At 36.7% G+C, this 14,980-nt stretch overlaps 1 protein-coding gene across 7 annotated transcripts in view; it reads right to left on the bottom strand.

Annotated features, from left to right (window-relative positions):
- The window catches only part of LOC110193490 (acyl-coenzyme A synthetase ACSM1, mitochondrial-like), a 57,434-nt gene that overhangs the window by 27,705 nt on the left and 14,749 nt on the right, over nucleotides 1-14,980 (bottom strand). For 6 of the 7 annotated variants that reach the window (XM_020965350.2, XM_020965351.2, XM_020965348.2 and 3 more), the window contains 4 exons: nucleotides 14,253-14,412; nucleotides 9,993-10,072; nucleotides 8,433-8,556; nucleotides 1,857-1,937 (listed from right to left, as the gene is read on the bottom strand). In XM_020965350.2, the coding sequence (XP_020821009.1) occupies nucleotides 1,857-1,937; nucleotides 8,433-8,556; nucleotides 9,993-10,072; nucleotides 14,253-14,412 (445 nt within the window). The remainder of the gene's footprint in view (nucleotides 1-1,856; nucleotides 1,938-8,432; nucleotides 8,557-9,992; nucleotides 10,073-14,252; nucleotides 14,413-14,980) is intronic. The other variant, XM_020965352.2, reaches the window with a different exon arrangement.

The raw sequence follows: 14,980 nt of genomic DNA, 5'->3' as shown, positions 1-14,980 counted from the left end.
CAAGGGAGTAATCTATCTAAATGATAGGTAGGACAGATAAGAGACTGGAGGGGGAGGGAGTCTATTAATAATAGTTCAGATGTGAATTGGTGAATTTATTCTGTACTGGTGGTTACTGGGGACATTTTGTGAAGAATCTGTAAGTTTGTTAGAGTCTGGAACTCCCAGTGTCAAAATTCCACCAATGATCCATATGAGACAGAAGTCCTAGGGACTGAGAAACATGAAGTTAAGTCAGAATTCAGCTCTGAATTCCTTAGGACCACTCTTTACATATTGCCACGTCTTGCTTTGCACCTGCTGCTGATCTACTTTCCAAACTGGACCTCCAAAGAACATGTCCTGGAGGAGCCAACCCACTCAGCTTGTCACACCCTCAGACCATATTTCTTCAACGTGGCCCTCTTATGCCCCCACACATACCCCATTCTTCCCTTTTTCTCTTGGTCTGAAAATTGAAATAAAAGCAACACTACTATTGTTTCTGGGAAAGGTGTGTTAATCACTGATTTCCGCTTGCCAGATTTCCCATTTCCTATGATTTCGCAGATCAAAACTCTTTTCCTTGGCCACCACTCCTCTATATGTGTTGTTTGCCCCAATTTGAATGTGAATTGAACTTTTTTTTTTAGGCAATTGGGGTTAAGTGACTTGCTCAGGGTCACATTGCTAGTAGGTGTTAAGTATTTGGTTAGAGGCTGCATTTAAACTCAGTTCCGCCTGACTTCAGGGCCAGTGATCTATCTACTGCACCACCTTGCTGCCTCTGAATATTCTTGACGAATAAGGATTGGCTTGTTTTTGTATTTGCTTTCCCAAACCTTAGATGACTGCCTAATAAATAAATAAATGCTTTTACTTTCATTCATTCAGGTGGTTTGCTTAAGGGTCACAGAGCTAGTGGCAGAGATAGGATTGAAAGATTACTAAAGAAGAACTGACATAACTTGGTGACTGATGGGATTTAGGGGAGGATAACTCCAAGATGACTCCAAGTTTCTAAGGCTGGGTAATTGGAAGAATAGCTGTGGATGGAAATGGGAAGTGTGGGAGGTATAAATCATTTCGGAGGAAGATGATAAACTCACTTGTGGACACAAACTCTTTATTCAGAATTTGATATTCAACAAGCATTTATTATGCTCCTACTATGTTTCAAGCATTGTAGTAGGTGCTGTGGATACAAGAATGAAAACAGTTCCCGCTCTCAAGAAACTCACATTCTATTGTGGGGGGAAGGCATGGTCCACACATGAATAAATACGAAATATATATATTTTTATATATATATATATATATATATATATATATATATATAGAATATATATATACGCTATATAGAAAGTTAATAGAAATAGTTTCAGGGATGGGAGAGGAGCTATGTTCTATAAAATGGGAGGGTTCTGTAAATTTGTCCAACACCGTCCAAATAGCTGATGGCAGATGTGGGATTTGAACCCAGGTCCTCTGATTCAAAATCCAACACTCTCTTCTCTGAATCATACTTCCTTCCTCCTCATTTTTTTCATGAAGTGTATTCTTTTCTCATTTCCACTTCTGATCTTTCGAAGCTTAGTTGCTCCCCCCTCCTCTAACTCCCTTCAATCTTATGAAACCTTCCTAGAAGAATGGTTTTAAATGTATAAAATAAAGTACATAGGATTACAAAGGAAACCAGTTGTATTGAAGTATAGTTATTTTAAAAAGTTCCTGAGGTAAGGATAAGAAGAAGGGTGTAGAAGAAAGTAGACTCTTTAGAGGATAGATGTATGTTCTTATTACCAGTGCCTGATAATAGAACTTTATACATAGTAGGCACTTTACAAATGTTCACTGAGTGAAATGGAGAGACAAACCTGCATGTCAAAGGGTGGAATAGCTATCCCCATGGAGCCTTTCTTGATCTTTATTCCCCTGGGCACTGCACAAGTTAGTCCCTGTTGACCGTAAACAAACAAAATAAATGCATTTAATGGAAAGAGTCCAGATGGATCTGCAGAAGATCTACTATCTGCTAAATAATTAGTTCCCTCAATTACAAAATCAGTGTGCCAGAAAAGATATATTTTTTTTTCAGCCAAAGACAAGGTTTATTAAAGATCCAACTCTTAAGGAATCTGAACACTTGTGAGCTATTGTAAAAATCTGAGCCCTTGGCTAGGTTCTTTTTTTAAAAAAAATTTATTAATTTATTTTGATTTATCAATAATCACTTCCATATGCTTTTGAGTTTAAAATTTTTCTCCCCCTTCCTCCCCACCCCCCTCCCCAAGACAGCACACAATCTGATATAGGCTGTATACATTTACATTCCTATTAAACATATTTTCACATTAGTGAAGTTGTAAGTAAAAATTAAAACTAATAGGAGGAACTATCAGAAAGAGGAAACAAAACTCAACAGAAGAGAAAAAAATAGCAATTCAACTTTCATAGCTCTTTCTTTGGATGTGGATAGCATTTTCCATCACGAGGTCTCTGGAGATGTCTTAGATCCTTGTATTGCTGGGAAGGGTTAAGTTTGTTAATATGAGTCATAGCACAACATGGCTGTTATTGTGTACAAAGTTCTCTTGGTTCTGCTCATTTCACTCAGTATCAGTCGATGCAAGTCTTTCCAGGTTTTTCTGAAGTCAGCCTGTTCATCATTTCTTATAGCACAATAGTATTCCATTACATTCATATACCACAACTTGCTCAGCCATTCCCCAATTGATGGGCATCCTCTCAATTTCCAATTCTTGCCACCACAAAAAGAGCTGCTATGAATATTTTTGTACATGTGGGTCCTTTTCCCATTTGTTTGATCTCTTTGGGATATAGCCCTAGAAGTGCTATTGCTGGTCAAAGGGTATGCACATTTTTATAGCCCTTTAGGCATAGTTCCAAATTGTTCTCCAAAATGGTTGGATCATTTCACAACTCCACCAACAATGCATTAGTGTTCCAATTTTCCCACATCTTCTCCAACATTTATCATTTTCCTGTTTTGTCATGTTGGCCAATCTGATAGGTGTGATGTGGTACCTCAGAGTTGTTTTGATTTGCATTTCTCTAATCAACAATGATTTAGAGCATTTTTTCATATGACTATAGATGGCTTTAGTTTCTTCATCTGAGAACTTTCTGTTCATATCCTTTGACCATTTATCATTTGGGGAATGTCTTATATTCTTATAAATTTGACTTAATTCTCTATATATTTTAGAAATGAGGCCTTTATCAGAGAGACTGGTTGTAAAAATTCTTTCCCAATTTTCTACCTTCCTTCTAATCTTAGTTGCATTGGCTTTGTTTGTGCAAAAACTTTTCAATTTAATGTAATCAAAATTATCCATTTTGCTTTTCATAATGTTCTCTATCTCCTGTTTGGTCATGAATTCTTCTGTTCTCCATAGATCTGATAGGTAAACTATTCCTTGTTCTCCCAGTTTGCTTATGGTATCAGCCTTTATATCTAAATCATGAACCCATTTTGACTTTATTTTGGTATATGGTGTGAGATTTGGGTCTATGCCTAGTTTCTGCCATACTCTTTTCCAGTTTTCCCAGCAGTTTTTTTTCAAAGAGTGGGTTCTTATCCCAAAGCTGGGGTCTTTGGGTTTATCAAATAATAGATTACTATAGTCATTGACTACTGTGTCTTGCATATTTAACCTATTCCACTGATCCACCACTCTATTTCTTAGCCAGTACCAAGCAGTTTTGATGATTGCTGCTTTATAATACAATTTAAGATCTGGAATTGCTAGGCCACCTTCCCCTGCATTTCTTTTCATTAGTTCCTTTGATATTCTGGACCTTTTGTTCTTCCAAATGAATCTTGTTATTATTTTTTCTAACTCTATAAAATAATTTCTTGGTAGTTTGATTGGCACTGAATAAGTAGATTAGCTTAGGTAGAATTGTCATTTTTATTATATTTGCTCGGCCTACCTGGGAGCAACTGATGTTTTTCCAGTTATTTAGATCTGACTTTATTCGTGTGAAAAGTGTTTTGTAATTCTGTTCATAGAGTTCCCGGGTTTGTTTCAGTAAGCAGACTCCTAAATATTTTATAATGTCTACAGTAAGTTTGAATGGGATTTCTCTTTCTATCTTTTGCTGTTGGGCTTTGTTGGTAATATATAGAAATGCCAATGATTTATGTGGGTTTGTTTTATAGCCTGCAACTTTGTTAAAGTTGTTTATTATTTCAAGTAGTTTTTTACTCGATTCTCTAGGATTCTCTAAGTATATCATGTCATCTGCAAAGAGTGATAGCTTTGTTTCTTCTTTGCCTATTCTAATACCTTCAATTTCTTTTTCTTCTCTTATTGCTAAAGCTAAGGTTTCCAGTACAATATTGAATAACAGTGGTGATAATGGACATCCTTGTTTCACCCCCAATCTTATTGGAAATGCTTCTAGTTTGCCCCATTACATATTATGCTTGCTGAAGGTTTTAGATAGTTGCTATTTATTATTTTAAGGAATACTCCATATATACCTATGCTTTCTAGTGTTTTTAATAGGAATGGGTGTTGTGTTTTGTCAAAAGCTTTTTCTGCATCTATTGAGATGATCATGTGGTTTCTGTTGGTTTTGGTGTTGATATGCTCAATTATGCTGATAGTTTTCCTAATATTGAACCAGCCCTGCATTCCTGGTATAAATCCTACCTGGTCATAGTGTACTATTCCCGTGATAAGTTGCTGTGATGTATTTGCTAAAATTTTGTTTAAAATTTTTGCATCTATATTCATTAGAGAAATTGGTCTATAATTTTCTTTCTCTGTTGACTCTTCCTGGTTTAGGTATCAGCACCATATTTGTATCATAAAAAGAATTTGGTAAGACTCCTTCTTACCTATTTTCCCAAATAGTCTGTATAGTATTGGAATTAATTGTTCTTTAAATGTTTGATAGAATTCACATGTAAATCCATCTGGCCCTGGAGATTGTTTCCTAGGGAGTTCATCAATGGCTTGTTCAATTTCTTTTTCTGAGATGGGGTTATTTAAGTATTTACTTCCTCTCTTGTTAATCTGGGCAATTTATGTTTTTATAAATATGTAATCATTTCACTAAGATTGCCAAATTTGTTGGAATATAGTTGGGCAAAATAATTCCTAATTATTGTTTTAATTTCCTCTTTCTTGGTGATAGCTTCACCCTTTTCATTCTTGATACCAGTAATTTGATTTTCTTCTTTCTTTTTTTTAATTAAATTAACCAAAGTTTTATCTATTTTATTGGGGTTTTTTTTCCATAAAACCAGCTCTTATTTTTATTTATTACTTCAATAGTTTTCTTAATTTCAATTTTCTTAATTTTTCCTTTGGTTTTCAATATTTCTAAGTTGGTGTTTAGTTGAGGATTTTTAATTTGTTCTTTTTCTAGTTTTTTTAGTTGTATGCCCAATTCATTGATCTCCTCTGTTTCTATTTTATTTATGTAAGCATTTAGAGATATAAAACTTCCCCTAAGAACTGCTTTCGCTGCATCCCGTAAGTTTTGGTATGTTGTCTCATTATTGTCATTCTCTTGAATGACATTATTGATTGTTTCTATGATTTGTTGTTTGACCCAATCATATTTTAGAATTAGATTATTTAGTTTCCAATTCAGGAAAGATATTTTTAAAAGATCCTTTCCAGCACTAAATTCTATGACATATGTCATTCCAAAATATATCAATATCTCTCATACGCCATTTTTATTTTTGGTGCCCTTCAAGTTTTTTCTTTATGAAATGCTTCTCCTCCTTTTCCCCCAGGCTCCTAACTTGGTCAGCTGTTTTTTTCAGTTGTGTCTGACTTCACAGCCCCATTTGGGATTTTCTCGGCAAAGATACTGGAATGGTTTGCCATTTCCTTCTACAGCTTATTTTACAGATGAGGAAATGGATGCAAAGAAGGTTAGATGATTTGCCTAGGCTCACACAGCTAGATCTGAGCCCACATTTGAACTCAAGAAGATGAGACTTTCTGACTCCAGGCCCAGTGCTCTATCCATTGCATCATCTAGCTGCCCTCCCTTTCTATAAGTCTTGGCTTTTAGCTAGTTGTTGGTTCTTCTTAGGAGGGATCAGATAAGCTAACTAACTCTTAGGTATTAATAATAGAACTCTTCCCAGATGTATTTGCATTCTCTTTTGAGACCAACCAAACCCAAAAGGATTAATCTCTAATGTTAGAATCTTCCTCTGCTTTGTAATCTATAAATCTGGGGTTAAGGTATGTAATAATTTTTCTCTAAGATTCCCTCTGGCTTCTAATAACTAGCATTGAGACAGTGCTTTAAGAGTTGCAAAGCACTTTACATATTGTTCTCTCATTTAATCATTGTAACAACCTTTGGAGGTAGGTGCTATTATCCTCACTTTGAAGCTAAGGAAACTGAGACTGAGAGAAGTTAAACAATTTGCCCAGGGTGTCTAAAGATTTCCTGGTTCAAAATGCAACACACTGTTGTGTTGCCTAGCTGCTTGAAATCCTATAAAACATATCATTACACTTTGATGAAGAACATTTTTTTTGGGGGGAGGGTGGGATAGTGAATTTCTTAGTATTCTTCAATCAGATCATATCATGGAGATTAAACATTTATTGCACATCACTGTGTCAGGCCCTGTGCCAGGCTGGAGATAAAAATGCAATAATTCCTGCATTCAAGGACTTACACTGAGCATCTCAAACTGTATGTCCCATATACACTGGATATGGGGGGAGAAAGAAAAAGAGAGAGAGAGAGAGAGAGAGAGAGAGAGAGAGAGAGAGAGAGAGAGAGAGAGAGAGAGAGAGCGCGAGCAATTAAGGATGACACTTAGGTTGTGAGCCTGCGTAACCACGTACAGATGGTGCCCTTAACAGACTTAGTGAATTTAGGAAGAAGGGAGGGTTTTAGGGGAAAGATAATACATTTCATTTTGGACATGTTGAATTTAAGATGTTCATGAGACATCCAGTTAGAAATGTTCAATATGCAGTTGGAGATGAGAGGAGGTCAGGAGAAAGAATAAGACTAGGCAAATAGATCTGAGAATAATCTGCAAAGAGATAATAATTGAATCCATGAGAGAGGATGAAATCATCAAGTGGAATAATGTAGAAGGAAAAGAGGACCCAGGACAGAGACATAGGAAACACTCAGGGTTAACATATGTGACATGGATGAAGATCCAGCAAAGGAGACTGAGAAGGAAAAATCAGACAGGTAAAACTAGGAGAGAGCAGTGTCATGGAAACCTAGAGAGAAGAGCATATCAAGAAGAGGGTGACTAACAGTGTGTCAAAGGCTGCAGAAAAGTAAAGGATGAGGATTGAGAAAAGGCCATTCGATTTGATATTGAATAGAGCAGTTTCAGATGAATGATGCAGTTGAAAAACAGACTGCAGAAGGTAAGAAGAGAATTAGAGGAAAGGAAATGGAGGCACTGAATATAGATGGCCTTCTCAGTGAGTTTAGCCATGAAAGGGAAGAGGGATGCGTGATGGTAGCTAATGGGGATGGACAGATCAGGTGAGGGGTTTTGAGGGTGGAGGAGACATGGGCATATTTGTGGGCATTAGGGATACATCAAGTAGACAGTGAGAGATTGAAAATAAGTGAGAGAGAGTGGAGATAATAGAGAGGGAAATCTATTGGAGATGAGATGGAATGAGATTCCTTTCACATGTAAAGAGGTTTGCCTTAGAATGGAGAATGGAGTTAGTGATGAAAGATTGATGCTCAGGAGAGACGCATGTCACATATATGGTTATGAGAGTCATCTGCATAGGAATAGTAAATGAACCAATAGGAACTGATGAGATTACTAAGTGGGAGAGCGTAGAATGCTGAACACATGTTAGGAGCTTAATTCATGCTTGTTTCTAATATCCTAGTTATTTTTTTTAGCATAGCAATAATAATGACACAAAGCGCAGGTCAGGCCTACATAGTTTTAATCATCAGAGTGGTGGTATATTAGAAAGATCTGGACTTGAAGACTTGGTTTCCATCTAATTCTGTTACTTAGTATTCGTGTGAAATTGTGCAAGATTTTGGATCTCTCAATATTTCACTCATTCATTTATTCAACAAGTATTTACTGAGCATCCTTTGTGTGTTGAACTTCAAAATTATTACTAACCACTGTTACGTCTACTGGTTGTTGAGATGCAAGTGAGCTAACAGATGTAAAAACTTGAAAAGTTTAAGTTCTTTAAAAGTACATATGGAATTTGACCCATATCTCAGCTTTCCAGAATTACAAAATCTGGGTTGTAAGCTTCCCATGCTCAGGGATGTTATCTTAGACACTCAATACATATCTTAAATGAATATAAAAATAGAAGGATGATAAGATGAATGATTAAATGGATGGATGGATAGACAGAAGGATGAATGCATATACTGATAGTGCTGGTGATTCCTTCATTGACCTGAGGAGAGATTTTCCCACCTACCGTTTCTGACTGTCCATATATTTCATGGATAGCCAAGCCTGTTGCTTTTTTCCACTTCTCAAAATCTTCAGGCAACAGTGCATCACCACCAGTGGCGGCATGCTTCAAGGTTGGGAACTTGTAACTTAGACAGAGGAGAAAAATAAACATAAAATAAGATGAGCATAATACATATACTTCTGAAATCTCATTTTGAAGAATTTGGAAATAGCCCTACAAATAAACTTTCATTTCTCTGTCTTTCTCCTCCATCTTCTCTCTGTCTGTCTGTCTCTCTGTCTCTCTCTTTCTATCTCGGTCCCTCTCTGTCTTTATATCTGTTTCTCTCACCTTCTTTCTCTCCCTTCTCTCTCTTTCTTTCTCTCTTTTCCTCTCTCTTTTTCTTTCTTCATTCCCTCCCTCCCTTACCTCTCTTTTTCTTTTGCAAAGAAAAACTGTTAAGCCAGAGTAAGTGACAGAGCAACTGTATTTTACAATGAGTGCAACATTTGATATTCACAGTCCCCCATCTCTCTTTGCAATAAGAGGAAGGTTTTCTGGGGTCAAAATTGGCCATTGCCACCATTCAGAGTTTGCCTTTGTTAGTTGAACTTAGTTTGTTTAATGGTTGAATTTTGATTTCTAAGGGCCAGTAAACAGGCTACTTATCAACATTTTTTTTCTCCCATCCTTCTGATCTGTTGGTCAGGGATCTTGGAAAAAACTTCAGAGATCATTCAGTACAAATTTCTCATTTTATAAATGAATAAGTGAAGCCCAGACAGGTTGTGATATGGGTAGCAGAGCTGGGATTCAAATATAGGTTGTCTGATTCCAATATTCTTTTCACTACACTACGTGATTTGCTTATCATCTGGGCACTTCACTTCTCACTGGTTGTTTGAATAAGGTCCAGGGCCAGGGAGCAAAAGGGAAAGGTCCAACTTTTTGGTATTTGGGGCAAAAGCACAAGGATGAGAAATCAGAGGTCTGCTGTAGAGTTTGATAAGCTATTTACCATCTCTAACCCTCACCTATGAAAATAAGGAGATTGGAGATGCTTATTATGCTTCTTGTGAGCTGCTCTGAACAAAGAATTATTGGAGAAGGAGTTATTGGTTATTCTGAGGTTGGGTGGGTACAGTATTTCCATGGATTTTGACTAATTATGTTCCTACCATCCATAACCACAGAGAACCACTATTTTAGGAAAGGCCAGAATTTTGTTGCTTTAAAATGGTAAAGACCACTGCAATATTTGCATAGCAAAGAGGAAGTATGATCTTTAAAAGAAGTTATAAGGATCAAATCATAACCAAGGTTGATTGAAATTAGATAACACTTCAGAATGCTTTTGTAAAGAGAGATAATCAGATGCATATTTTACTATGTTGTCACTTTAGTTATGATTTTTTAAACAGCTGTTGAATAAAGAATGTTAAGTTTACTGAATATTCACATGAGACAGCAGGTAACTTGCCCTTTTTTAGATGTTGCTCTAGAATTAAAACTAGTCCAAGTGCCAAGGAAAAAAAGATGAACCAACTGGACAAGTGGGGCTACAGGGTCCTCCAATTATACCTGGAAACATCCAATTGTAGAAGCATTCGATATACGGATGGTGCAGCTGTCATGTAAGTGATGGGGTATCTGGAGAGAGTCTGGCAAATGAAAAAAGAAAATTACTTTTTTTCCCCCAAAGGCAGGAACACTGTTCAATTACCAGAATCCCAATTTCTTTCCCATGAGATTTATTATTTCATTCTTTACTATTCATTATCATTATTATTATCATTTCATTATATCATTTCATATTACATCATTAATCAATCAATTCATTCATTCATCTTAACTTAAATACTTATTAATAACTTTAAAAAGTTAATCACTAATAAGGAAAATTAAAATTAACTCTCAGGTTTCACCACACACCCTGCAAATTGGCAAAGATGATAAAATATGAGAATAGTCAATGTTGGAGGGATAATGGGAACATAGGCATATTGGTGTATTGTTGGTGGGACTGTAAATCATACAGTCATTTTAGAAACCAATTTGAAATTAAGCAAATAAAATAACTAAGATGTCCATAGTCTTTAACTCAGGCACACACCAAGAAGGCAATTGATAAGAAAAAAGTTCCTGTATATACTAGTATACATGTAGCAACATTTTTTTTTTGTGATAGCAAAGAATGACAAAGTAGATGCTCATTGATTGGCTAATGGCTAAACAAATTGTGATACATGAGTGTAAAAGAATAGTACAATATTCTAAGAAATGATGAATACAGATAAGCATGGGAAGATCTACATGAACTGATGCAGAGAAAAGTAAGTAGCCAATAAAACAATACACATAATGACTATGATAATGTAAATGAAAAAAACCACACAGAGAAATCAAAAGCCAATGTTGCAAAATTATGAAGAATAAGCATGGCTCAAAAGGAGAGATAGGAGAAGACACTTTCACCCGACCCTTTTTTTTTTAAAGATGGGAGGTCCAAAAGTGTTGCACATTGAACAAATTTTCAGACTTTTTTGATGTATTGATCAATTATACTTTTTTATCTTTAAAAAAGTTATTTGTTATATGAAATGATCCCATCAGAGGAGAAGAGGAAGGGATATTAGGGGAAACTGTTGATATAAAAAACAAAGGACATTAGATATCCAAAAAAGCTATGTAAAAAAAAAAAAGAACCTACTAAGTATCAAGATACTAGGAATATAAAACTAAAACAAACAGTCCTCACTCTCATGAAGCTTACATTTTAGTGCAACTCATTTACAGAGTAACATTTACAGTGTGCCAGGAGCTAGTGTTTACAAAGAGAAATTACCAGATAGAATATGAAGAACACTGTCGGAAAGGTGCCAACAAAATGCTTATGGGAGTTCATAGGAGGGAGAGATTTCTTATGGTAGGAAGGCTTTATAGAGGCAACAGCATTAAACCTGGACTTTGAAGGATGGGTAGGAATTTTACAGGCCCTTGGCATAAGCAAAGACCCTGAGGAGGAAAAGCACAAGGAATATCTGAAGAATGGTGAGTATTCTGGTTTTACTGACTAAAGTTTGAAAAGAAGGCTAGTGTCTAATTCAGGAAGATCTTGAAAACTGGCCAACCAGTTAGAGGAGTTATTATTGATTCTTTTATGCAAGAGTTCTTAAATTGGGCATCTGTAAACACATACACACATACACACATACACACACACACACACACACATAAAAACACACTTTAAAAATTACATAGAATATATTTATCACATATATTATATATTCACATAATATTACAATGTATTACATTACTAAAATGTTATATTAATAAATAATTATCAAATCATATATCCTATTATATTGTATTATACTATATTGCTTTTTACATATTACATTATATTATATACTATTGTGACGATATTACACACTATAATACAATATAATTTCTGTTTTTTTATAAATATTATATAACAATGTATATGTGCCCTGCATATATATTTTGATACCTATATTTCAATATAATTGATTTCCTTTGTAACTCTTTGTATTTTGTCTTATGCATTTAAAAACATTTTTCTGAGAAGGGGTCCATATCAGACTTCTCAAGGGGACTATGATGCCAAAAAAAAAAAATTAAGGATCCTGACTCTAGAGTACAGCATAAGATAGGCTTCTAGAAAATGAAAGCAGAAAAAACCCATTGCTGTTGTTGCTGTGAAGGGGAAACAATGAAGTCTCTGAGGCTGAGATGCAGCAAAGTATGGATCAATCCTCTGCTGCTTATACCAATTTTGGCTTAACAATTATCACCAAAAAACAGAGGTTTTCCACCAGCCACCACCACATCATCCATACATCGAACCATAGCTGGAGTGTGTCCAGAGGAACAAAGTGATAAAGGGCCTTGAGTCTAGGTCATATGAGAATCAGTTGAAGAAACTAGAGGTTTTTATTTTTATTTATTATTATTATTATTATTTGGCTAGGCAATGGGGTTAAGTGACTTGCCCAGGGTCACACATAAACTTTTTCTTTGACCTCATCTGGGCTCACCATGGTGGGAGCATATATACACTGATGATGTTGGCATGGCACTTTCTTGCACATGGTAATCACATTGTCATGAGCCTGCTAATTCACTCCTTTTAGGAGACACACAAATTTGCTGAATAGTTTTGGTTGCAAAATCTATACCAGCTTTACGGTGCTCCCCATCACTGCAGTCACTCCAAGAGAAGACGAATTCATCTCCAGCTTTAGTAAGCTGACCTTCATTTACCAACTTTGTTTCACTCAGGGCTGCTATTTGGATGCAATACCTGCTAAATTTTCACAAGAACTGTTTGTCTTTCAGGTCTGCTATATTGTATGTTGTCTATAAGTGTATGCACATTCCATGTACTGATGGTGGGTGGAATCATTTTTACAAGAGTTTTTGTACATATTTTTGTGTTTTAACTGCAGGTTGGGATCCCTGCTTGCTGTGGTAAGCAGGCTAGTGTTAAGTGAAACAGACAGTTTTTAGGGTACCTTTTCTAGCCCCTTCCTTATGCCAGGAAACAAGCAGTGTGGGCCTTAAAAAAGGCTGCTTAGACACCCAAGAGGCTGCTGAATTCCACTGCTGTTTCAGTCCAGTGAGAAGATGACCCTATGGCCTAAGCTGCCTGTGTGCAGGTTTGTGAATACAGCTCCCAGCGTATTTGTACCACTGTTTCATCATTTGCCTGTTGCCACAGGACTTTGAGGTAGGTAAAAATGGTAAAATAGTATGGCTGATGTCTTTTGACTCATGCATAAATTGTATTTAGGTGAAGCAGTTATGTGAAGTCATTGGCCTCACTCTCTCCCAGAGTCATTGGAGTCCAATGGCAAGACAGTAGTCAAGATGACTGGTGACAGCTTGGGATGTAGTGGGTGAGCTGGGGTCTTCCATGTCGACCAAACTTAAGTATGGCCACAGTGCCTCCTTCAGTCATAGGAACAAATTGTTCTCATCTACCATTCTTCCAGGGAAAGTCTTCACATACTTGGGATAGACACCCTCCTAATTCACTGATGGGTTTGAGACTCCTTGATTACCCTCAACCTAGTTTAGCCCATCTGCTGAAATGGTTTAGTGGGGTGTGGCTGCTGCACATGCTACAGCTTCTTAGAGTCACATGTGGGAATTGAGTAAATCAGAGGACCACCAAAGGTGGAAAGTATCCTTGAAAAAGGCCCTGCACCAGAGGTGCTAGTCTCCTCTGAACACTCATTCATCCTGGTTACTGAATTATACACAAGTGAAATGACTTGCTTAATGTCATAAGGGCAACAAAGATTCAAATTCAAGTCCCTGTATGCTAATCGTAAGATGACAGGGAGTAGATGAAAAGCTAGAAAGGACCTTAGAGGCCATCTAGTCTACTGTCTTCATTTTCTAGATGAGGAAGTGAGGCCCAGTGGCAGAACTGTGATTTGAACCTGTGCCGTCTGGCTCCCAGCACAGCTAGGTGGCATGGTGGATAGAATAATCGATTTGGAGTCAGAAAGACTCATCTTCATGAGTTCAAATCTGGCCTCAGACACTTACTAGCTGTGTGACCCTGGGCAAGTCACTTTACCCTGTTTGCCTCATTTTCCTCTCCTGTAAAATGAGCTGGAGAAGAAAGGGCAAACCACTCCAGTATCTTTGCCAATAAAACCCCAAAAGGGGTCATGTAGAGTCAGACACAACTGAAAAATGATAGAACAACTATCTATGGTTCCAAGGGTAGTGTTAGTTCACTGAACTACATGGTTGTAGCTATTCTAGTGTGGTAGTGGGTCAGTTAGGGTAAAGTTTTATTCTTCTTACCTTTAGAATGGCCTCAGGTTTGAACTGGGGCATTTGATGGATGAAGCTGCAGGTTCCTGAGCTCCAAGGTTCTAGTACTGACGCCACAAAGGATAAAATCCAGCCAGGGTCTGACAGGCACCATGAGATATCAGAACTTGTAAGTTTCAGGACTTGCCTGCTAGCTCCAAAATACAAATATTAGTGTTTGAGGAATTAAGTAGGAAAGAAAGCATTATGCAGTGGGTAAGAAGCTGACCTCTGAGTCTGGAGGACTTGGGTTCAAATATTGCCTCTGACTCTCAGTACCCCTGCAACTCTTTGACCAATAAATCATTAAGTACGTATTAAGTGCCTTCTTTTTATTTGCCAGGCACTTTGTTAGGATGGGGATATAAAAAGTCTTTGCCTTAGCTTACATTCTCATAAGGGAGAAAACACGTGAGTGCATATACACATTTATGTATATGCACACACAGACACAGACACATATATGTACATATAAAAATATATACATATATGTATATTTATAAATATATGCGTGTGTGTATATGTATATATGTTTAAGGACTGGACCTGCAATTTCACTGATATAGGGAACTCACTAATGAAGATTGGCGCCTTCTCTGAAACTTACAAAAACATATATAAAGTAGATAACAAGGTAATTCTAGAGGGGAAGGCACTTGAAGCCAGGAGGGCCAAGAAATGACTCAGGTAATAGATGGTGTCTGACTCGAATCTTGAAG

The sequence above is a fragment of the Phascolarctos cinereus genome, unplaced genomic scaffold (genome assembly GCF_003287225.1).
Source record: "Phascolarctos cinereus isolate Bilbo 61053 unplaced genomic scaffold, phaCin_HiC Scaffold_4;HRSCAF=312, whole genome shotgun sequence".
NCBI classification, from domain to species: Eukaryota; Metazoa; Chordata; class Mammalia; order Diprotodontia; family Phascolarctidae; genus Phascolarctos; species Phascolarctos cinereus.
Note: the sequence above shows the minus strand (reverse complement) of the source record. Positions and strands in the feature narration are given on the sequence as shown.